This window comes from Anomaloglossus baeobatrachus, chromosome 4 (genome assembly GCF_048569485.1).
Source record: "Anomaloglossus baeobatrachus isolate aAnoBae1 chromosome 4, aAnoBae1.hap1, whole genome shotgun sequence".
Classification (NCBI taxonomy): domain Eukaryota; kingdom Metazoa; phylum Chordata; class Amphibia; order Anura; family Aromobatidae; genus Anomaloglossus; species Anomaloglossus baeobatrachus.
The window spans coordinates 442,322,749-442,347,072 of NC_134356.1; the positions used below are offsets into that span (position 1 = coordinate 442,322,749).

At 52.4% G+C, this 24,324-nt stretch overlaps 1 protein-coding gene across 5 annotated transcripts in view; it reads right to left on the reverse strand.

The window, feature by feature from the left end:
* The window catches only part of MYO9A (myosin IXA), a 235,568-nt gene that overhangs the window by 57,657 nt on the left and 153,587 nt on the right, over window positions 1-24,324 (reverse strand). For all 5 annotated transcript variants that reach the window (XM_075345532.1, XM_075345530.1, XM_075345533.1 and 2 more), the window contains one exon: window positions 10,820-11,031. In XM_075345532.1, coding sequence (XP_075201647.1) covers window positions 10,820-11,031 — 212 coding nt within the window. The remainder of the gene's footprint in view (window positions 1-10,819; window positions 11,032-24,324) is intronic.

Here is a 24,324-nt window from a genome sequence, read left to right on the forward strand (position 1 = left end):
CACATTGAGACGCCTCATGCACTTCCTACGTAAGATGGTAGCAATGGAGGCAGTTCCTTTCGCGCAGTTTTACTGCGTCCACTACAATGGGACATTCTCCGCCAATGGGACGAGGAGTCGACGTCCCTCAACAGAGTCGTCGTTCTTTCTCAGGCGGCCAAGGAATCTCTACGGTGGTGGCTTCTTCTCACCTCTTGGTCAAAAAGAAGGTCCTTCCTATCCCCGTCCTGGGCGATAGTTACGACAGACGCGAGTCTATCAGGGTGGGGAGCAGTTTTTCTCCACTACAGCGCTCAGGGTACGTGGACTCAGCAAGAGTCCACTCTTCAGATCAATGTTCTTGAACACAGAGCAGTGTATCTTGCCCTACAATCCTTCCAACAGCGGCTGGAAAGCAAGCATATCCGACTTCAGTCGGACAGCTCCACAGCGGTGGCATACATCAACCACCAAGGAAGAACGCGCAACCGGCAAGCCTTCCAGGAAGTCCGGCAGGTTCTGATGTGGGTGGAAGACACGGCATCCACCATATCCACAATTCACATCCCAAGTGTGGAAACTAGGAAGCTGACTTCCTAAGTCGCTGAGGTGTGGCCGAAAGAGTATGGTCTCCTCACCCGGACGGGTTTCAGGAGATCTGGCGCCGCTGACAGAGGCCGGACGTCGATCTAATGGCGTCACGGCACAACAACAATGTGCCAGCTTCATGGCACGGTTTCACAATCATCGAGCTCTGGCGGCAAACGCCTTAGTTCAGCATTGGTCGCAGTTCCAGCTACCTTAGGTGCCACCTCTGGCATTGTTGCCCAGAGTACTGCGCTAGATCAAGACCGACTGCGGCCGCGCCATCCTCGTCGCTACAAATTGGCCGAGGATGTTGTGGTACTCGGTTCTGTGGTGCCTCACGGTAGGCTAACCGGGGGCACTACCAGACCAATCAGACTGGCTGTCTCAAGGGCCATTCTTCCATTTGAATTCTACGGCCCTCAACCGGATGGTGTGGCATTGAGTCCTGGAACCTAGTGTCGTCAGGATTACCTCAGGACGTGGTTGCCACCATGAGACAGGCTAGCATACCAACGTCCGCCAAGATTGACCACAGGACGTGGAAGATGTTCTTATCTCGGTGCTCGGCGCAGGGTGTTTCTCCCTGGCCGGTTGCATCGTCTATGTTTCCTTCCTTCCTGCAATCTAGGTAGGAAAATGGGTTGTCGCTCAGTTCCCTTTAGGGACAAGTCTCAGCGCTATCTGTATTTTTTCAGAAACGACGACTTCCTCAGGTACGCACGTTCCTACGGGGAGTTTGTCTTCTCAGCACTCCGTACAAGCGGCCGTTAGAGCCCTGAGATCTGAACAAGGTTCTAATTGCTCTCCAGATGCCGCCTTTCGAGCCTTTGAAGGATGTCTCCCTTCCCGTTTTTCACGGGAAGTGGCCTTCTAGTAACGGTCTCGTCTCTTAGGAGAGTTTCCGAGCTAGCAACGCTCTCATACAAACTCCCTTCCTGGTCCTTCACCAGGACAGGGTAGTTCTGCGTCCGGTTCCGGAATTTCTCCCTAAGGTGGTATCCCATTTTCATATCAATCAGGATATCACCTCACCTTCTTTGTGTCCTCGTCCAGTCCATCAATTTCAGAAAGATTTGCAATCTGTTGGTTCTGGTGAGAGCACTCAGGTTCTACTTCCCGCATGGCGCTCCTGCGCCACCCGGATGCACTCTTTGTCCTTGTCGCTGGTCGGCGTAAACAGTCGCAAGCTTCCAGATCCACCCTTGCTCGGGGGCTCGAGGAACCAATTCTTGAAACCTACAGTTCTACTGGGCTTCTGGTTCTCTCAAGGCCGAAGGCCCATTCTACCAGAGCCGTGGGTGCATCCTGGGCATTACGGCACCAGGCTACGGCTCAGCAGGTGTGTCAGGCACCCACCTGGTCGAGTCTACTTACTTTTACCAAGCATTATCAGATGCATACCTACGCTTCGGCAGACGCCAGCCTAGGTAGATAAGTCATTCAGGCGGCGGTGGGCCACCTGTAGGAGAGGGCCGTTTGACGGCCCTATCATGAGGTATTCTTTTACCCACCCAGGGATTGCTTTTGGACATCCCAATTGTCTGGGTCTCCCAATGGAGCGACAAAGAAGAAGGGAATTTTGTTTACTTACCGTAAATTCCTTTTCTTCTAGCTCCAATTGGGAGACCCAGCACCCGCCCTGTTTTCTCGGGGTTTTTCTGTTTTTTCGGGTACACATGTTGTTCATGTGGTATGGTTCAGTTCTCCGATGTTTCCTCGGATTGAATTGGTCTTTAAACCAGTTATTGGCTTTCCTCCTTCTTGCTTTGGCACTAAAACTGGTGAGCCAGTGATCCCACTGGGGGTGTATAGCCAGAAGGGGAGGGGCCTTACACTTTTAAGTGTAATACTTTGTGTGGCCTCCAGAGGCAATAGCTATACACCCAATTGTCTGGGTCTCCCAATTGGAGCTAGAAGAAAAGGAATTTACGGTAAGTAAACAAAATTCCCTTCTTTTCACAGTTCCTACAAACCTTTCTGAAACGGCTACCCCCATATTGGGCAATTGCTGCCATACTGAGGGGAAATGAGCCTCGGGCTTTACTGACAAGTCAGTATTTAGTATCAATATTTGTACGCCAAAATCTGTAGTGGAAACTACAGAAAAATTATTTTAAAAGATTTATATCTCAGCAGTGTTTTGGAGCCACTCCTGATTTTTTTCTTAAAAATACGGATATGAAAAAAACTGACCATAAATAATGAAAAGTGATTAAAGTCAACCAAACATCAGGATTTTGGTATATAAGGTGCAGCCAGTGCAGTGCTGGCACTATCGGGCACAGGCTGTACATGCCATTAGTGGGCAGCTCGGATGTTTAGGCTGTGAAGAAGGGAATTTTGTTTACTTACCGTAAATTCCTTTTCTTCTAGCTCCTATTGGGAGACCCAGACAATTGGGTGTATAGCTTCTGCCTCCGGAGGCCACACAAAGTATTACACTTTAAAAAGTGTAACCCCTCCCCTCTGCCTATACACCCTCCCGTGGATCACGGGCTCCTCAGTTTTGGTGCAAAAGCAGGAAGGAGAAAACTTATAAATTGGTCTAGGGTAAATGCAATCCGAAGGATGTTCGGAGAACTGCAAACCATGAACCAAAAGAACAATTCAACATGTGTACACAAAAAAACAACCAGCCCAAAGGGTACAGGGGCGGGTGCTGGGTCTCCCAATAGGAGCTAGAAGAAAAGGAATTTACGGTAAGTAAACAAAATTCCCTTCTTCTTTGTCGCTCCATTGGGAGACCCAGACAATTGGGACGTCCAAGAGCAGTCCCTGGGTGGGTAAAAGAATACCTCAATAAAAAGAGCCGAAAAATGGCCCCCTCTTACAGGTGGGCAACCGCCGCCTGAAGGACTCGCCTACCTAGACTGGCGTCTGCCGAAGCATAGGTATGCACTTGATAGTGTTTCGTGAAAGTGTGCAGACTAGACCACGTAGCTGCCTGACACACCTGCTGAGCCGTAGCCCGATGCCGCAATGCCCAGGACGCACCTACGGCTCTGGTAGAATGGCCTTTCAGCCCTGAAGGAAGCGGAAGCCCAGAAGAACGGTAGGCTTCGAGAATCGGTTCCTTGATCCACCGAGCCAAGGTTGACTTGGAAGCCTGCGAGCCCTTACGCTGGCCAGCGATAAGGACAAAGAGCGCATCTGAACGACGCAGGGGCGCCGTGCGAGACACGTAGAGCCGGAGTGCTCTCACAAGATCCAAAGAGTGCAAATCCTTTTCACACTGGTGAATTGGATTAGGGCAAAATGAAGGCAAGGAGATATCCTGATTGAGATGAAAAGGGGATACCACCTTAGGGAGAAATTCCGGGACCGGACGCAGAACCACCTTATCCTGGTGAAACACCAGGAAGGGGGCTTTGCATGACAGCGCTGCTAGCTCAGACACTCTCCGAAGTGATGTGACTGCCACTAGGAAGGCCACCTTCTGCGAAAGACGTGATAAAGAGACATCCCGCAGCGGCTCGAAAGGTGGTTTCTGAAGAGCCGTTAGCACCCTGTTAAGATCCCAGGGTTCCAGCGGACGCTTGTAAGGTGGGACTATGTGGCAAACTCCCTGCAGGAATGTGCGGACCTGCGGAAGCCTGGCTAGGCGCTTTTGAAAAAACACGGAGAGCGCCGATACTTGGCCCTTGAGAGAGCCAAGTGACAAACCCTTGTCCATTCCGGATTGAAGGAATGAAAGAAAAGTGGGTAAGGCAAACGGCCATGGAGTAAAACCGTTATTAGCGCACCAGGATAGGAAGATTTGCCAAGACCTATAATAGATCTTGGCGGACGTAGGCTTCCTGGCCTGTCTTATGGTGGCAATGACATACTGAGATAACCCTGAAGACGCTAGGAGCCAGGACTCAATGGCCACACAGTCAGGTTGAGGGCCACAGAATTCAGATGGAAAAACGGGCCTTGTGACAGCAAGTCTTGGCGGTCTGGAAGCGCCCACGGTTGACCCACCGTGAGATGCCACAGATCCGGGTACCACGACCGCCTCGGCCAGTCTGGAGCGACGAGAATGGCGCGACGGCAGTCGGACCTGATCTTGCGTAACACTCTGGGCAGCATCGCCAGAGGAGGAAACACATAAGGCAGTCGAAACTGCGACCAATCCTGAACTAACGCGTCCGCCGCCAGAGCTCTGTGATCCTGAGACCGTGCCATGAATGCCGGGACTTTGTTGTTGTGCCGTGACGCCATGAGATCGACGTCCGGCGTTCCCCAGCGGCGACAGATCTCTCGAAACACGTCTGGGTGCAGAGACCATTCCCCCGCGTCCATGCCCTGACGACTGAGAAAATCTGCTTCCCAGTTTTCTACGCCCGGGATGTGAACTGCGGAGATGGTGGAAGCTGTGGCTTCCACCCACTGCAGAATCCGTCGGACTTCCTGGAAGGCTTGACGACTGCGAGTGCCGCCTTGGTGGTTGATGTATGCGACGGCAGTGGCGTTGTCTGACTGGATACGGATCTGCCTGCCCTCCAGCCACCGATGAAAAGCCAATAGGGCTAGATACACTGCCCTTATTTCCAGAATATTGATCTGAAGGGATGACTATCGGAGTCCAGGTTCCCTGAGCCCTGTGGTGGAGAACAACCGCTCCCCACCCTGACAGGCTCGCGTCCGTGGTGACTACAGCCCAGGTTGGGGGTAGGAAGGATTTTCCCTGCGACAGAGAGTTGGGAAGGAGCCACCACTGAAGTGACGTCTTGGTTGCAAGGGAAAGAGAGACGTTCCTGTCGAGGGAAGCCGAACTCCTGTCCCATTTGCGGAGAATGTCCCATTGGAGTGGCCGAAGATGGAATTGCGCGAACGGGACTGCCTCTATAGCTGCCACCATCTTCCCCAGGAAGTGCATGAGGCGCCTTAAGGGGTGTGACTGACTCCGAAGAAGGGATTGCACCCCTGCCTGCAGAGAAAGCCGTTTGTCTCTCGGAAGGTTGACTAACGCTTGCTGGGTATGAAACTCCATCCCAAGGTACGTCAGTGATTGGGTCGGTGTCAACTTAAATTTCGGGAAGTTGATGATCCACCCGAACCGCTGGAGAGTCGCCAGAGCGACAGATAGACTTTGTTGACACGCCACCCAAGACGGGGCCCTGACTAGGAGATCGTCCAAGTAGGGAATCACCGAGTGGCCCTGAGAATGCAGGACTGCCACAACGGATGCCATGACTTTGGTGAAAACCCGTGGTGCTGTCGCCAAGCCGAAAGGCAATGCCACGAACTGGAGGTGTTCGTCCCCGATGGCGAAACGCAGGAAACGTTGATGCTCGGGTGCGATCGGTACATGGAGATAAGCATCCTTGATGTTGATCGATGCTAGGAAGTCTCCTTGTGACTTTGAGGCGATGACCGAGCGGAGAGATTCCATCCGGAACCGTCTGGTTCTCACATGTCTGTTGAGCAGCTTGAGGTCCAGAACAGGACGGAATGACCCGTCCTTTTTTGGCACCACGAACAAGTTGGAGTAAAATCCGCGACCACGTTCCTGAAGGGGAACGGGGATAACAACTCCTTCCATCTTTAGAGCGGCTACTGCCTGAAAAAGTGCGTCGGCCTGAGCGGGGGGCGGAGAGGTTCTGAAGAAGCGAGCCGCAGGACGAGAGCTGAACTCTATCCTGTAACCATGAGACAGAATGTCTCTCACCTTTCGGTCTTGAACATGTGGCCACCAGGCGTCTCCAAAGCGGGAGAGCCTGCCACCGACCGAGGATGCAGTCAGGGGAGGCAGAGAGTCATGAGGAAGCCGTCTTGGAGGCAGTGCCTCCTGCGGCCTTTTGTGGGCGAGACTTGGATCGCCACGCATAGGAGATCCTCTGGCCTTTCTCCGGCCTGTTGGACGAAGAGGATTGGGACTTGGCGGAGGGACGAAAGGACTGAAATCTCGATTGAACCTTTCTCTGTTGAGGTCTCTTAGGTTTGGCCTGGGGTAAGGAGGAATCCTTTCCTTTGGATTCCTTAATAATCTCATCCAATCGTTCGCCAAACAAACGGTCGCCAGAAAACGGCAAACCGGTTAAGAACCTCTTGGAAGCCGAATCTGCCTTCCATTCGCGCAGCCACATGGCCCTGCGGACTGCCACAGAGTTAGCGGATGCTACAGCTGTACGGCTAGCAGAGTCCAGGACGGCGTTCATGGCGTAGGATGAAAAGGCTGACGCCTGAGAGGTCAAAGACGCAACTTGCGGAGCAGAATTACGTGTGACAGCATTAATCTCAGTCAGACAAGCCGAGATAGCTTGGAGTGCCCACACGGCTGCAAAGGCCGAGGCAAAAGACGCGCCCGTGGCCTCATAGATGGACTTCACCAGGAGCTCAATCTGTCTGTCAGTGGCATCTTTTAGCGATGAGCCATCTGCAACCGACACCACGGATCTAGCCGCCAATCTTGAGACTGGAGGATCCACCTTGGGACAGTGAGCCCAACCCTTAACGACTTCAGATGGGAAGGGGTAACGCGTGTCAGTGAGGCGCTTAGTAAAGCGCTTGTCCGGGACCGCTCTGGGCTTCTGGACAGCGTCCCTGAAGTTAGAGTGATCAAAAAACGTATTGCGTGTACGTTTGGGGAACCGAAACTGGTGTTTCTCCTGCTGAGACGCCGACTCCTCTACAGGAGGAGGCGGGGGAGAGAGATCTAACACCTGGTTGATGGACGAGATAAGATCATTTACTAAGGCGTCCCCCTCAGGTGTATCAAGGTTAAGGGCGACGTCAGGGTCAGAGCCCTGAGCTGCAACATCCGCCTCGTCCTCCAGAGAGTCCTCAAGCTGGGATCCCGAGCAGCGAGAGGAAGTCGGGGAAGAGTCCCAGCGAGACCGCTTAGCCGGTCGGGGGCTGCGGTCCGGGCAGGAGTCCTCCGCCTGAGACCGAGGGGCCAACCTATGAGCGCGCTGTGGCGCGGACCGAGAGGGGCCTGGAGGCGACGAGCCAACAGGGGCCGGGGCCTGTGAAGGGTCCGGTCTGGACTGCAAAGCCTCTAGCAGCTTAGAAGACCATTTGTCCATAGACTGTGCAATGGATTGAGAAAGTGACTCAGAGAGTTTCTCAGCAAAAGAGGCGAACTCTGTCCCTGTAGCCTGGTCAGGGGGAGCAGGGGGGTCTACATGAGCTGAGGGGCCCACCAGTGTCCGAGGCTCCGGCTGAGCAAGCGAAACAGGGGTCGAGCATTGCTCACAGTGAGGGTAGGTGGAACCCGCAGGTAACATAGCCCCACAAGAGGTACAGGCCGCAAAAAAACCCTGTGCCTTAGCAGCTTTGCTCCTTGTGGACGACATGCTGTTGTCTCCTAGGAGAGTGATCACTGAGGGTATATGGGAAAGGGGTATACAGCCCACCGAACAGATAGATATAGATATATATGTATCTAATCCGGCACCCTAGGGGGACCAGCACCGGGTGACCGGTGTGGCTTACCGACCGCTAACGAGCGGAGTGTGTCCTCCAGATTCCCTGCCTTGGATCCCCCGGAGATGCAGAGCTGTTCACTGAGAATCCTCCACCGGCAGAATGCCAAAAAATGGCTGCCGGAGCTCTCAGGGGAGGAGTGGAGCCGTGGGCAGCGCCAGCAAAAGTGCGGGAATCTGGGGTCCCCACAGTGATCAGTGAGGGGGGAGGAAACATGCAGGATGCTCCAGCCCTCACATCCGACGTCAGGTCGGTAATCCCGCCCTTACCCCTGACAGGCAGGCCCGGGGGCGGGATTTTTGCAACTAGGCCGCGATGAAGCCGGGGACTAAATTTGAGACCGCGCCCGACAAGCAGGCACGGTCGGCGCGGAAGTCCACCGGCCTCCTGAATTCAGCAGCCGCCGCGGCTTCCGGGAAGAAGGTGCGCTCCCTGCACAGTCCTCTATGGGGACACAGAGTACCTTTGAGTTGCAGGGCCCGGTCCCTGAGGTTGAAGAGGCTCCGGTCCGGCAGGTTCCCACAGGGGCTGCGGATGGAGCACGGTCCCAGTAAATGGATGACCGCTTAGGATCCCACTTCTCCCAGAGCCGCTTAAGGGATGGTGAAGGAGACGGCATGTGGCTCCAGCCTCTGTACCCGCAATGGGTACTTCAACCTTAACAACACCGCCGACGTAGTGGGGTGAGAAGGGAACATGCCGGGGGCCCCGTGGGGGCCCTCTTTTCTTCCAACCGACATAACTAATATGAGAATGCATGAGTGGATGTGTGCCTCCTTCCACACAAAGCATAAAACTGAGGAGCCCGTGATCCACGGGAGGGTGTATAGGCAGAGGGGAGGGGTTACACTTTTTAAAGTGTAATACTTTGTGTGGCCTCCGGAGGCAGAAGCTATACACCCAATTGTCTGGGTCTCCCAATGGAGCGACAAAGAAATCAAAGTTTGTGAAGTTTAAAAATTCATCCACTTTTTGACTGACAGTTGCACTTCTGCTGATAATATCCGGGCGGGTTATGCACATGATTCCCGTCACCGCCTGTTCCTCCCTCTCTCTGGCTCTATGCAAATTTTTCTATTCAGTAACATGGCGTCGGAGTTGGCGCCTGCGCATAGCGTTTATCTCTGGCGCCATGTTTCTGAAGCCCGCATTACCTAGTCTTGTGCCTGAGAGGGCGGCGCATGCGCCCTCGCTTCTTCTGATCTCGTTGTGACCGCGGGAGCACGCGCGGTCACAACAGGACTGGAGAACAGCTGATCTTACCGATTAGCTGCAGAAGACGTCTGTTATGATATCCTCTCAGGCACAAGACTAGGTAATGCGGGCTTCAGAAACATGGAGCTGGAGGTAAGCGCTATGCGCAGGCGCCAACTCCGACGCCATGTTACTGAATAGAAAAATTTGCATAGAGCCAGAGAGAGGGAGGATAAGGTGGCGAGGGGAAGGTGGGAATCCATGTGCATAACCCGCCCGGATATCAGCAGAGGTGCAACTGTCAGTCAAAAAGATGATGAATTATTAAATTTCATAAACTTGGATTTCAAAGTCTAAACATCCGAGCTGCCCACTAATGGTATGTACAGCCTGTGCCCGATAGTGCCAGTACTGCACTGGCTGCACCTTATAAACGAAAATCCTGATGTTTGGTTCCCTTTAAAGGCCTAAAGTGGAGCCTGGAAGGTCGCATATAGTATTACATAATCCTCACTTAAAACAATCCAACATCTAAATAATACACTTATTAAGCTGTGTGTTGTACTTTCAATACAATCAGTATTTTATCATCAGAAGAGTAACATCATCGAACTACAGCTTACACAACAGGCAGTCAGGCTAATCTGCATAACCCCACCCCCAACACTGAGCAGCAGTTCACTCCCACTGCACTGTGTACACAGGAAGCTGCCAGGCAGGGTACGAGCGGGTTATACACAATTTAACGCTAAGGGTATGTGCGCACGTTGCTTTTTACCTGCTTTTTTGCTGCTTTTTCTTCTGCGCTGTTTAATGCCAAAATGGATGTGTTCTTCTATTCAAGCAAAGTCTATGGGAATTTGGGTTTCTTGTTCACACTATGTTGTTCAAAATGCTGCCTTTTTGTGGCAGAACTTTGGTCAAAAACTCAGCTTTGCAGTGCAAAACCCAAATGGCAAAAACAATTGACATGTTGCTTCTTTGAAAAGCTGAGTTTTTGACTAAAGTTCTGCCACAAAAAGGCAGCATTTTGAACAACATAGTGTGAACAAGAAACCCAAATTCCCATAGACTTTGCTTGAATAGAAGAACACATCCATTTTGGCATTAAACAGCGCAGAAGAAAAAGCAGCAAAAAAGCAGGTAAAAAGCAGGTAAAAAGCAACGTGCGCACATACCCTCAGTACATCTACATCCCAGTGCAGCCCAGTAAGTGATACATCACTGAAATCAGGCTTTCTTGCCCTATGGTATGCTGCTATAAGATTATATAGCAACCACCTGCTTGACAGATTCCCTGCAGCTACTTGATAATTTGAAAAACTGATGACAAATGATCATCAGTATTTCAATCAGTTTATACCAATTGCAAAGTAAGACCACTACAATGGAACCGCGTGTGAGTCTGAACAAGACTTTTGGCCTCTTTTACATCATATACAGTACAACCTTTTGCATATTTCATTTTTGTATCAAAGAGAGACCTAAAAAGCTGCTTAAGGGGTGAAAAATACTCCCCAATACTGTGCTAATAGTCAAAAGCATGAAAATAAAATAAACAAGTTAGTAAACCAGCCATAAGAAAGTAACATAGAAGCAACATACTTCGGCTTGTACATTTAAAAATCTCTTAGCCATTTCACATTACCTTTTTCAGCAAGAATTCGTCCATACATTTCAGGTCGCTAGCGCTGCATATGATCTGCGCCCGTTCATCCTGCCACTGTGCAGGTTCCAGAGCAGCGCTGCTGATCTTCACGCTCTTCCTCCGTTGCACCTTAGGGGATGGGTCCTTATTCTCCTTCTCCCGTCCTCGACTAAGATCAGGACTGTGAGGAACAAGCCAAGATCCTGGATCACCTGGAAGAGCGTCAAAATACAGAAGAGATAGATTAATTTTCATGTAATTTATAGTCAGATCATCACTGAGAGGTAAAGACAACTGCACAAACAAATGGTATAGACTTATCGGTAGTGATAATGGGGATTGTAACGGCACTGATTGTGATGGAGATCATGGATCAACTTCAAAAGCAATAGCTGAGGTGAACTCGCCGAGTGGACCCGCGTGGACTACAATACACACCAATTTGTCATTTTGGACTCCTTACAGACTTCTTTATTCAGTTTTGTGGTGTTTTCTAAGTGAAAGTTGCCAGATGTTTGGTTCGGTCACTTTTTTTAACCACTTTGCATCTTTTCAAACCAGAAACAGTTAAATAATGTTCAAAAGAGTGAACATATACATTTCAATGTCAAAATGACTTACTGGGCATTTTTCTGACCATTTTCAGTGTGATTTTCAGGCGGGTTTAAGAAAGAATCTACCTAAGACGTAGCGTGGACATATCCTAAAAGGGTCTCTCTTCTGGATCTGAGAATTTCTAGTATTGCATGGTTTTCTGAATCTGAAAATCTGAAGGGCTAGCGTTAGCCTTTCAAAAAAAGAGAATTTTGTTTACTTACCGTAAAGTCTTTTCTTATAGTCCCGTATTGGGACACCCAGACCATGGGTGTTTAGCTTCTGCCTCCGGAGGACACACAAAGTACTACACTAAAAAGTGTAGCTCCTCCCTCTGAGCTTATACACCCCCTGGTGAGCAGACCCAGCCAGTTTAGTGCAAAAGCTGAAGGAGAATAGCCACCCACAAGTAGAACAGAGCAAGAGCCGGAACAACCGGAGACTCTGTCCATGACAACAGCCGGTGAGAACACGTGGAACAAGAAAAATGCCAACAGGCAACAGGGAGGGTGCTGGGTCTCCCAATACGGAACTATGAGAAGAAGGGAATTTTGTTTACTTACCGTAAATTTCTTTTCTTCTAGCTCCAATTGGGAGACCCAGACAATTGGGTGTATAGCTACTGCCTCCGGAGGCCACACAAAGCATTACACTTAAAAGTGTAAGGCCCCTCCCCTTCTGCCTATACACCCCCCGTGGGATCACGGGTTCCTCAGTTTTAGTGCCAAAGCAAGAAGGAGGAAAGCCAATAACTGGTTTAAGAACAAATTCAATCCGAAGGAACATCGGAGAACCGAAACCATTCAACATGAACAACATGTGTACCCGAACAAACAAAAATCCCTAAGCAAACAGGGCGGGTGCTGGGTCTCCCAATTGGAGCTAGAAGAAAAGGAATTTACGGTAAGTAAACAAAATTCCCTTCTTCTTTGTCGCTCCTAATTGGGAGACCCAGACAATTGGGACGTCCAAAAGCAGTCCCTGGGTGGGTATAATAACCCCTCGTGATAGGACCGTAAAAACAGCCCTACCCTACAGGTGGGCCGTCGCCGCCTGAAGGACTTGTCTACCTAGGCTGGCGTCCGCCGAAACGTAGGTATGCACTTGATAGTGTTTGTTAAAAGTGTGCAGACTCGACCAGGTAGCCGCCTGGCACACCTGCTGAGCCGTAGCCTGGTGTCGTAATGCCCAGGACGCACCCACGGCTCTGGTAGAATGGGCCTTCAGCCCTGAGGGAACCGGAAGCCCAGCAGAACGGTAGGCTTCAAGAATTGGTTCCTTGATCCACCGAGCTAGGGTGGATTTGGAAGCTTGCGACCCTTTGCGCTGACCAGCGACAAGGACAAAGAGTGCATCCGAGCGGTGCAGGGGCGCCGTGCGGGAAATGTAGATCCTGAGTGCTCTCACGAGATCCAACAATGCAAATCCTTTTCAATTGATGAACTGGATGAGGGCACAAGGAAGGCAAGGAGATATCCTGATTAAGATGAAACGGGGATACCACCTTAGGGAGAAACTCCGGAATAGGGCGCAAAACCACCTTGTCCTGGTGAATCACCAGGAAGGGAGATTTGCATGACAGCGCTGCTAGCTCGGACACTCTCCGGAGAGACGTGACCGCTACTAGAAAGGCCACTTTCTGTGAAAGGCGAGAAAGGGAAACATCCCTCATAGGCTCGAAAGGCGGCTTCTGAAGAACAATTAGAACCCTGTTCCGATCCCAGGGCTCTAACGGCCGCTTGTAAGGAGGGACGATATGACAGACCCCTTGCAGGAACGTGCGTACCTGAGGAAGTCGTGCTGGGCGCTTCTGAAAAAATACAGATAGCGCTGAGACTTGCCCCTTGAGGGAGCTGAGCGACAAACCTTTTTCCAACCCGGATTGCAGGAAGGAAAGAAAAGTAGGCAAACTAAATAGCCAGGGAGAGACTCCCTGAGCAGAGCACCAAGACAAGAATATTTTCCACGTCCTGTGGTATATCTTGGCGCAGGTAGGTTCTCAGGCCTGTCTCATGGTGGCCATGACCTCTTGAGACAATCCTGAACCCGCTAGGATCCAGGACTCAATGGCCATACAGTCAGGTTCAGGGCAGCAGAATTCTGATGGAAAAAACGTCCCTTGAGACAGCAAGTCTGGTCGGTCTGGTAGTGCCCACGGTTGGCCTACCGCGAGGTGCCACAGATCCGGGTACCACGACCTCCTTGGCCAGTCTGGAGCGACGAGGATGGTGCGGCGGCAGTTGGACCTGATCTTGCGCAGCACTCTGGGCAACAGAGCCAGAGGTGGAAACACATAAGGAAGCCGGAACTGCGACCAATCTTGAACTAAGGCATCTGCCGCCAGAGCTCGGTGATCGTGAGACCGTGCCATGAAAACTGGGACCTTGTTGTTGTGCCGGGACGCCATTAGGTCAACGTCCGGCATCTCCCAGCGGCGACAGATCTCTTAAAACACGTCCGTGTGAAGAGACCATTCCCCTGCGTCCATACCCTGGCGACTGAGGAAGTCTGCTTCCCAGTTGTCCACGCCTGGGATGTGAACTGCGGATATGGTGGAGGCCGTGGCTTCCACCCACGTCAGAATCCGCCTGACTTCCTGGAAGGCTTGCCGACTGCGAGTTCCTCCTTGGTGGTTGATGTATGCCACCGCTGTGGAGTTGTCCGACTGAAGACGGATCTGCTTGCCTTCCAGCCACTGCTGGAAGGCTGGTAGGGCAAGATACACTGCTCTGATCTCCAGAACGTTGATCTGAAGAGTGGACTCTTGCTGAGTCCACATACCTTGAGCCCTGTGGTGGAGAAAGACTGCTCCCCACCCTGACAGACTCGCATCTGTCGTCACTACCGCTCAGGATGGAGGTAGGAAGGATTTCCCTTTCGACAATGAGGTGGGAAGCAGCCACCATCGAAGAGAATCCTTGGCCGCCTGAGAGAGAGAGACGTTGCTGTCGAGGGACGTCGACCTCCCGTCCCATTGGCGGAGAATGTCCCATTGTAGTGGACGCAGATGAAACTGCGCGAAAGTGACTGCCTCTATTGCTGCCACCATCTTCCCTAGGAAGTGCATGAGGCGTCTCAAGGGGTGTGACTGACCTTGAAGGAGAGATTGCACCCCTGTCTGCAATGGACGCTATTTCACAAGCGGAAGCTTCACTACCGCTGAGAGAGTATGAAACTCCATGCCAAGATATGTTATCGACTGGGTCGGGGTTAGATTCGACTTGGAAAGTTGATGATCCACCCGAAACCCTGGAGGGTCTCCAGCGCCATGTTCAGGCTGTGTTGGCATGCCTCTTGAGAAGGCGCCTTGACCAGCAGATCGTCTAAGTAAGGGATCACGGAGTGTCCCTGAGAGTGTAGGACTGCAACTACAGCTGCCATGACTTTGGTGAAGACCCGTGGGGCTGTCGCCAGACGAAAAGGCAGGGCTACGAACTGAAGGTGTTCGTCTCCTATAACGAAGCGTAGAAAACGCTGATGCTCTGGAGCAATCGGTACGTGGAGATAAGCATCCTTGATGTCTATTGATGCTAGGAAATCTCCTTGAGACATTGCGGCGATGACGGATCGGAGGGATTCCATCCGGAACCGTCTGGTTCTCACGTGGATGTTGAGAAGTTTTAGGTCCAGAACGGGACGGAAAGACCCGTCCTTTTTTGGTACCACAAACAAATTGGAGTAAAAACCGTGACCTTGCTCTTGAAGAGGAACAGGGATCACCACTCCTTCCGCCTTTAGAGTGCATACCGCCTGTAGGAGCGCATCGGCTCGGTCGGGAGGCGGAGACGTTCTGAAGAATCGAGTTGGAGGACGAGAACTGAACTCTATCCTGTACCCGTGAGACAGAATGTCTCGCACCCAACGGTCTCAGACCTGTGGCAGCCAAATGTCGCCAAAGCGGGAGAGCCTGCCACCGACCGAGGATGCGGAGGGAGGAGGCCGGAAGTCATGAGGAAGCCGCCTTGGTAGCGGGTCTTCCGGCTGTCTTTTTTGGGCGTGACTGAGCCCGCCAAGAATCTGAACTCCTCTGATCCCTTTGAGTCCTTTTGGACGAGGAGAATTGGGACCTGCCCGAACCTCGAAAGGACCGAAACCCCGACTGTCCCCTCCTCTGTTGGGGTTTGTTTTGTCTGGGCTGAGGTAAGGATGAATCCTGACCCTTGGACTGTTTAATGCCACAGTCTGGGAAGACGGCGTCCAAAAGAGGGACACCAAACACTCTCCTATATATACACCTCTCATATAAGGATAATACAGATTATAGCAAGCTTCGGTTGGCCAATTACTCCCTGCAACAAGTGGTGGTTAATAATCTAGACTGCTCCAAGGAACCACATTTTGTAAGGATTACCACAGGACATCCAAATAACTATAACCTATATGTGGAATCTAAAAAGGACAAACAGCGTGACATTGTAACCAAGAATATCACATCCAGAACAGGTTTCTGCATTACGCTTATTGTTATTGGAATAAAGATATACTGTACTACCAGGGACCACAATCCCAAATGTTCTATGGACACACCCATTAGACCTCTCCAGAGCAGACGCACCCTGAGATACCTTTCCCACCAGGAATTGCTTTCTGTGACCAATAGAGAAAAAACAATACCCAGAGTGTTCCCTCTTTTCTATTCCTTCTTTGCATTCACTCCTTGCACCTTTGGAAACTAGTTCCCTCACTTCTATGGAGTGTAATACGGCGTGAAGAAGGCCGATGTTAAGGCCGAAACGTCCCACCATATGTATTATTGTTACTACTTTTTCATCTACCTATAGCATTGAAAAATCACTGAAAAAATAAAAATACAAAAAATTTTTTTGAAAACAAATTTGTTGGTCTTTATATATACCTCATTTCGAGTAGAGAGTGCAGTGTCTATATTGTATATGATAGTCTGGACCTTGGTCCACTCACTAGCACCTCTAAATCCATTTATAGCTGAGTGCACACCATATAATTCTATACTAATGATTTCATCCAAGCGCTCGCCAAACAGCCGGTCACCCGAAAATGGCAAACTGGTTAAACATTTTTAGGAAGCAGAATCTGCTTTCCATTCCCTTAACCACAAGGCTCTGCGTAAAACTACGGAGTAGGCAGATGCCACTGCCGTACGGCTCGTAGAGTCCAGGACAGCATTAATCGCGTAAGACGCAAATGCAGACATTTGAGAGGTTAAGGGTGCCACCTGCGGAACAGATGTACGTGTGACCGTGTCAATCTGTGCAAGACCAGCTGAAATAGCTTGGAGTGCCCATACGGCTGCGAATGCAGGAGCAAACGACGCGCCGATAGCCTCATAGATGGATTTCAACCAGAGCTCCATCTGTCTGTCAGTGGCATCTTTTAGTGCAGCCCCATCCTCCATTGCAACTATGGATCTAGCCGCAAGCCTGGAGATAGGGGGATCCACCTTGGGACACTGGGTCCAGCTCTTGACCACGTCAGGAGGAAAGGGATAACGTGTATCCTTAAGCCGATTGGAGAAACACTTATCTGGATAAGCGTGGTGTTTCTGGACTGACTCTCTAAAGTCAGAATGGTCCAGAAAAGTACTTAATTTCCGCTTGGGAAATCTGAAATGGAATTTCTCCTGCTGTGAAGCTGACTCCTCCACTTGAGGAGCTGGGGGAGAAATATCCAACACTTTATTGATGGACGCGATAGATTGTTCACTATGGCGTCACCATCAGGAGTATCTAGATTGAGAGCGGTCTCAGGGTCAGAATCCTGATCAGCTATTTCCGTCTCATCACACAGAGAATCCTCCTGCTGAGAGCCTGACCAGTGAGATGATGTAGGGGGCCGCTCATAGCGAGCCCTCTTAGGCTGTCTGGGACTGTCGTCCGTGTCAGAGCCATCACCCTGGGATGCGTGGGACACCCCCGGAGCTGTTCCAACTGAGGGGGGCCAGGGAGCAATGAATCAACAGCGCCCATGTCTGAGTTACTGGTCTAGACTGCAAAGTTTCTAGAATCTGAGGCATAGTCACAGATAATCTATCCGCAAAAATTGCAAACTCTGTCCCCGTCACCTGGACAGTATTCACAGGTGGATCTCTCTGGGACACCTCCAGCAGAGGCCCTGGCCGAGCAGGGAGCACAGGGACCGAACACTGCACACAATGGGGGTCAGTGGAACCTGCCTGTAGAACAGCCGCACAAGCGGTGCAAGCAGCATAGAAAGCCTGTGCCTTGGCACCCCTGTTTTTTGCGGACGACATGCTATATTCTCCTCCAGGAGGGTATATAGCCAAGAATCACCAGCGACTTAGTGCAATGTATAGCATGCATGCATAAAAATACAAATGAACACTTTCACTAGTGGGGTCAGCACCGGAGGGTGCCGCTTACCGCCCGCTAAGAGCGGGTGTGTAGTCGCCAGAATCCCGTGCCTGGGTGTCCCAGAACTTGTCTCCCCTTTCCAGCTCAGCCTGCACATCAGGAATGGCTGCCGGCGTTCTGTGAAGAGGGGCGGACCGTGGGCGTGCCTCAGACAAAGTGCGGGAAACTGGCTTCCCACTGTGCTCAATGTGAGGGCTGGAGTATGTAAAGCAGATTCCAGCCCTCGGCGCTGACTTTCTGTATAGCGTCCCGCCCTTCCCCTGACTGGCAGGCCTGGGGGCGGGAACGAAACGGAACTAGGCCGCAAAAGCCAGGGACTCTAGTAAAAAGCGCGTCCGACAAATCTGCACGGCCAGCGCGGAAGTCCTTGGCGCACCACAAGTCCCAGCCGCGTCACAGTAAAAACTGTCAGCAGGGGCCGGCGCGGCAGTTCCCCACACACTAACTCCCTTAGCAAGCTGTGGAAGTGTGGCACAAGCGCAGCAGCGCTATTGTCCCCGGCGCACTAACACACCCAGCAATGCTGCAGTGTGTGCGCGGTCTGTACGGGGACACAGAGTACCTTGGCGTAGCAGGGCCCTGTCCCTGACGAAACTCCGCTCCATATCCAGCAGATTCCCCAGGGCTGTGGACGGAGCACGGTCTCTGTGCCTGGAGACCGGTAAATCCCACTTCACCCAGAGCCCAAAGGGGGATGGGGAAGGATGCAGCATGTGGGCTCCAGCCTCTGTACCCGCAATGGGTACCTCAACCTTAAACACCGCCGACACAAAGTGGGGTGAGAAGGGAGCATGCTGGGGGCCCAAGTATGGGCTCTCTTTTCTTCCAACCGACATAGTCAGCAGCTGCTGCTGACTAAAACAGTGGAGCTATGCGTGGATGTCTGACCTCCTTCGCACAAAGCTTGAAAACTGAGGAACCCGTGATCCCACGGGGGGTGTATAGGCAGAAGGGGAGGGGCCTTACACTTTTAAGTGTAATGCTTTGTGTGGCCTCCGGAGGCAGTAGCTATACACCCAATTGTCTGGGTCTCCCAATTAGGAGCGTCAAAGAAAAAGAATTTACGGTAAGTAAACAAAGAAGGGAATTTTGTTTACTTACCGTAAATTCCTTTTCTTCTAGCTCCAATTGGGAGACCCAGACAATTGGGTGTATAGGCTATGCCTCCGGAGGCCGCACAAAGTATTACACTAAAAGTGTAAAGCCCCTCCCCTTCTGCCTATACACCCCCCGTGCTCCCACGGGCTCCTCAGTTTTGGTGCAAAAGCAAGAAGGAGGAAAAAAATTATAAATTGGTTTAAAGTAAATTCAATCCGAAGGAATATCGGAGAACTGAAACCATTCAACATGAACAACATGTGTACACAAAAAAACAGGGGCGGGTGCTGGGTCTCCCAATTGGAGCTAGAAGAAAAGGAATTTACGGTAAGTAAACAAAATTCCCTTCTTCTTTGTCGCTCCATTGGGAGACCCAGACAATTGGGACGTCCAAAAGCAGTCCCTGGGTGGGTAAATAATACCTCATAATAGAGCCGTAACGGCTCCGTCCTACAGGTGGGCAACCGCCGCCTGAAGGACTCGCCTACCTAGGCTGGCATCCGCCGAAGCATAGGTATGCACCTGATAGTGCTTCGTGAAAGTGTGCAGGTTCGACCAGGTAGCCGCCTAACACACCTGCTGAGCCGTAGCCTGGTGCCTCAAAGCCCAGGACGCACCCACGGCTCTGGTAGAATGGGCCCTCAGCCCTGAGGGAACCGGAAGCCCAGCAGAACGGTAAGCTTCGAGAATTGGTTCCTTGATCCACCGAGCCAGGGTGGATTTGGAAGCCTGTGACCCTTTACGCTGGCCCGCGACAAGGACAAAGAGTGCATCCGAGCGGCGCAGGGGCGCCGTACGAGATATGTAGAGTCTGAGTGCTCTCACCAGATCTAACAAGTGCAAATCCTTTTCACATTGGTGAACTGGATGAGGACAAAAAGAGGGTAAGGAGATATCCTGATTGAGATGAAAGGGGGATACCACCTTAGGGAGAAATTCTGGAACCGGACGCAGAACCACCTTGTCCTGGTGAAACACCAGGAAGGGGTCTTTGCATGATAGAGCCGCCAGCTCAGACACTCTCCGAAGGGAAGTGACTGCTACTAGGAAAACCACTTTCTGCGAAAGGCGTGCGAGGGAAATATCCCTCATTGGCTCGAACGGTGGTTTCTGAAGAACCATCAGCACCCTGTTCAGATCCCAGGGTTCCAACGGACGTTTGTAAGGAGGAACGATGTGACAAACCCCCTGCAGGAACGTGCGTACCTGTGGAAGTCTGGCCCGGCGCTTCTGAAAAAACACAGAGAGCGCAGAGACTTGCACCTTTGGAAAAAAGGCCCTTGAGACAGCAAGTCTGGTCGGTCTGGTAGTGCCCACGGTTGGCCGACCGTGAGATGCCACAGATCCGGGTACCACGACCTCCTCGGCCAATCTGGAGCGACGAGGATGGCGCGGCGGCAGTCGGCCCTGATCTTGCGTAACACTCTGGGCAACAGTGCCAGTGGAGGAAACACATAAGGGAGATGAAACTGCGACCAATCTTGAACTAAGGCGTCTGCCGCCAGAGCTCTGTGATCGTGAGAACGTGCCATGAATGCCGTGACCTTGTTGTTGTGCCGGGACGCCATGAGGTCGGCGTCCGGCACCCCCCGGCGGCAACAGATCTCCTGAAACACGTCCGGGTGAAGGGACGATTCCCCTGCGTCCATGCCCTGGCGACTGAGATAATCTGCTTCCCAGTTTTCCACGCCTGGGATGTGAACTGCAGAGATGGTGGAGGCCGTGGCTTCCACCCACATCAAAATCCGCCGGATTTCCTGGAAGGCTTGCCCTTGCCGACTGCGTGTGCCGCCTTGGTGGTTGATGTATGCCACCGCTGTGGAATTAGCCGACTGAATTCGGATCTGCTTGCCTTCCAGCCACTGCTGGAACGCTTTCAGGGCAAGATACACTGCCCGTATCTCCAGAACATTGATCTGAAGTGAGGACTCTTGCTGGGTCCACGTACCCTGAGCCCTGTGGTGGAGAAAGACCGCTCCCCACCCTGACAGACTCGCGTCCGTCGTGACCACCTCCCAGGATGGGGGTAGGAAGGATTTCCCGTTCGATAATGAAGTGGGACGAAGCCACCACCGAAGGGAAGCTTTGGTCGCCTGAGAGAGGGAGACGTTCCTGTCGAGGGACGCCGGCTTCCTGTCCCATTTGCGTAGGATGTCCCATTGAAGAGGACGCAGGTGAAACTGCGCGAAAGGGACTGCCTCCATTGCTGCCACCATCTTCCCTAGGAAGTGCATGAGGAGCCTCAAGGGGTGTGTCTGACCTTGAAGGAGAGACTGCACCCCTTTCTGTAGTGAACGCTGCTTGATCAGCGGAAGCTTCACTATCGCTGAGAGGGTATGAAACTCCATGCCAAGATATGTCAGCGATTGGGCCGGTGTCAGATTTGACTTTGGAAAATTGATGATCCACCCGAAACTCTGGAGAGTCTCCAGAGTAGCGTCGAGGCTGTGTTGGCATGCCTCTTGAGAGGGTGCCTTGATCAGCAGATCGTCCAAGTAAGGGGTCACCGAGTGACCCTGAGAGTGGAGGACCGCTACTACAGTAGCCATAACCTTGGTGAATACCCGTGGGGCTGTTGCCAGGCCGAACGGCAGTGCCACGAACTGCAGGTGTTCGTCTCCTATGGCGAAGCGCAAGAAGCGCTGGTGCTCCGGAGCAATCGGTACGTGGAGATAAGCCTCTTTGATATCGATCGATGCAAGGAAATCTCCTTGGGACATTGAGGCGATGACGGAGCGGAGGGATTCCATCCGGAACCGCCTGGTCTTTACGTGTTTGTTGAGCAGTTTCAGGTCCAGGACAGGACGGAAAGACCCGTCCTTCTTTGGAACCACAAACAGGTTGGGGTAAAAACCGTGACCCTGTTGCTGAAGAGGAACAGGGACCACCACTCCTTCTGCCTTCAGAGTGCCCAGCGCCTGCAGAAGAGCCTCGGCTCGCTCGGGAGGCGGGGATGACCTGAAGAATCGAGTCGGGGGACGAGAGGTGAACTCTATCTTGTAACCGTGAGACAGAATGTCTCTCACCCAACGGTCTTTTACCCGTGGTAGCCAGGTGTCGCAGAAGCGGGAGAGCCTGCCACCGACCGAGGATGCGGATTGAGGAGGCCGAAAGTCATGAGGAAGCCGCTTTGGTAGCGGCACCTCCGGTGGTCTTTTTAGGACGTGACTTAGACCGCCATGAATCGGAGTTCCCTTGATCTTTCTGAGGCCTTTTGAGGAGAATTGGGACCTGCCCGCGCCCCGAAAGGACCGAAACTTCGACTGCCCCCTCCTCTGTTGGGGTATGTTTGGTTTGGGCTGGGGTAAGGATGTATCCTTTCCCTTGGATTGTTTGATGATTTCATCCAAACGCTCGCCAAACAATCGGTCGCCAGAAATTGGCAAACTGGTTAAGCGCTTTTTGGAAGCAGAATCTGCCTTCCATTCCCGTAGCCACAAGGCCCTGCGGAGTACCACCGAATTGGCGGATGCCACCGCCGTATGGCTCGCAGAGTCCAGGACAGCATTAATAGCGTAAGACGCAAATGCCGACATCTGAGAGGTTATGGACGCCACCTGCGGCGCGGACGTGCGTGTGGCTGCGTCAATTTGCGCTTGACCTGCTGAGATAGCTTGTAGCGCCCATACGGCTGCGAATGCTGGGGCAAAAGAAGCGCCGATAGCTTCATAGATGGATTTCAACCAGAGCTCCATCTGCCTGTCAGTGGCATCTTTGAGCGAAGCCCCGTCTTCCACTGCAAGTATGGATCTAGCCGCCAGTCTGGAGATTGGAGGATCCACCTTGGGACACTGAGTCCAACCTTTGACCACGTCAGGGGGAAAGGGATAACGTGTATCCTTAAGGCGCTTAGAAAAACGCTTATCTGGACAAGCACGGTGATTCTGGACTGCCTCTCTGAAATCAGAGTGGTCCAGACACATACTCGGTGTACGCTTGGGAAACCTGAAACGGAATTCTCCTGCTGAGAAGCTGACTCCTCCACTGGAGGAGCTGAGGGAGAAATATCCAACATTTGATTGATGGACGCAATAAGATCATTCACTATGGCGTCACCATCAGGAGTATCAAGATTGAGAGAGGCCTCAGGATCAGAATCCTGAGCAGCTGTCTCCGCTTCATCATCCAGAGATTCCCCCCCCTGAGACCCTGAACAATATGCAGATGTCGAGGGAATTTCCCAGCGAGCTCGCTTAGTCGGTCTGGGGCCGGGGTCTGTGTCAGAGACCTCACCCTGGGATCTATGAGACACCCCGGGGGGACCTTGCTGGTCCAACTGAGGGGGGCCAGGGAGCAATGATTCAACAGTGCCCCTGTGCTGAGATACCGGTCTGGACTGCAAGGCTTCTAGTATCTTAGCCATAGTCTCAGAGAGTTTATCCGTCACCTGGACAGTGTCAGCAGGTGGTTCCCCCTGGGCCCCCCTTAGCAGAGGCTCCGGCTGAGTAAGTGCCAGAGGGGCCGAGCAGTGCACACAATGAGGGTCAGTGGATCCTGCCGGTAGCGGGGTCGTACATGCGGCGCAGGCAGCATAGTAAGCCTGTGGTTTGGCACCCCTGCCTTTTGTGGGCGCCATGCTGTTGTCTTCCCTGAGCAACACAATAGGGTATATAGCCAGAATCAACTGTGCACCATACAGTGTAAAGTATATCCTATAAACATATAACTTAAAATTACACTTCTGCAGAAATGGGGCTAGCACCACAGGTGCTGCTTACCACCCGCTTAAAGCGGTTGTGAGGCCACCAGAGTCCCTGCCTGGGTCTTCCAGAATTTGTCCCCCTCTGCAGCGTTCAAGGAGCTGACAGGAATGGCTGCCGGCGTCCTGGGGAGAGGAGGGAGCCGTGGGCGTGACCCAGAAAGTGCGGGAACTGGTGCCCCACTGTGCACAGTGAGAGGGGTGGAGTATGCAAAGCATGCTCCAGCCCTCAGTGCTGCTCGTCCTGTGCAGTGTCCCGCCCTTCCCCTGACTGGCAGGGGTGGGGGCGGGAGGAAAAGAGACTAGGCCGCAAAAGCCGGGGACTCGAGTAATAAGCGCGGCCGCTGTATAAGCGCGGCCGGCGCGGAAGTCCCCGGCGCACTACAAGTCCCAGCCGCGCCGCAGTGTTAACAATGGCAGCGGCGGTCAGCGCGGTAGTCCCCATACACAAACACACTCAGCGACGCTGCAGTGTGTAATGGCACATTTAACACGGTCAGCGCCGCGGTCCCCGGTGCACTAGCACACCCAGCAATGCTGGAGTGTTGCTGTGCGCGGTCCCCACGGGGACACAGAGTACCTCCAAGTAGCAGGGCCATGTCCCTGAACGATACTCGGCTCCTATCCAGCAGAGCCCTCAGGAGCTGTGGATGGAGCACGGCCTCAGTGCCTGGAGACCGATAGGATCCCACTTCACCCAGAGCCCCAAGGGGGATGGGGAAGAAAAACAGCATGTGGGCTCCAGCCTCCGTACCTGCAATGGA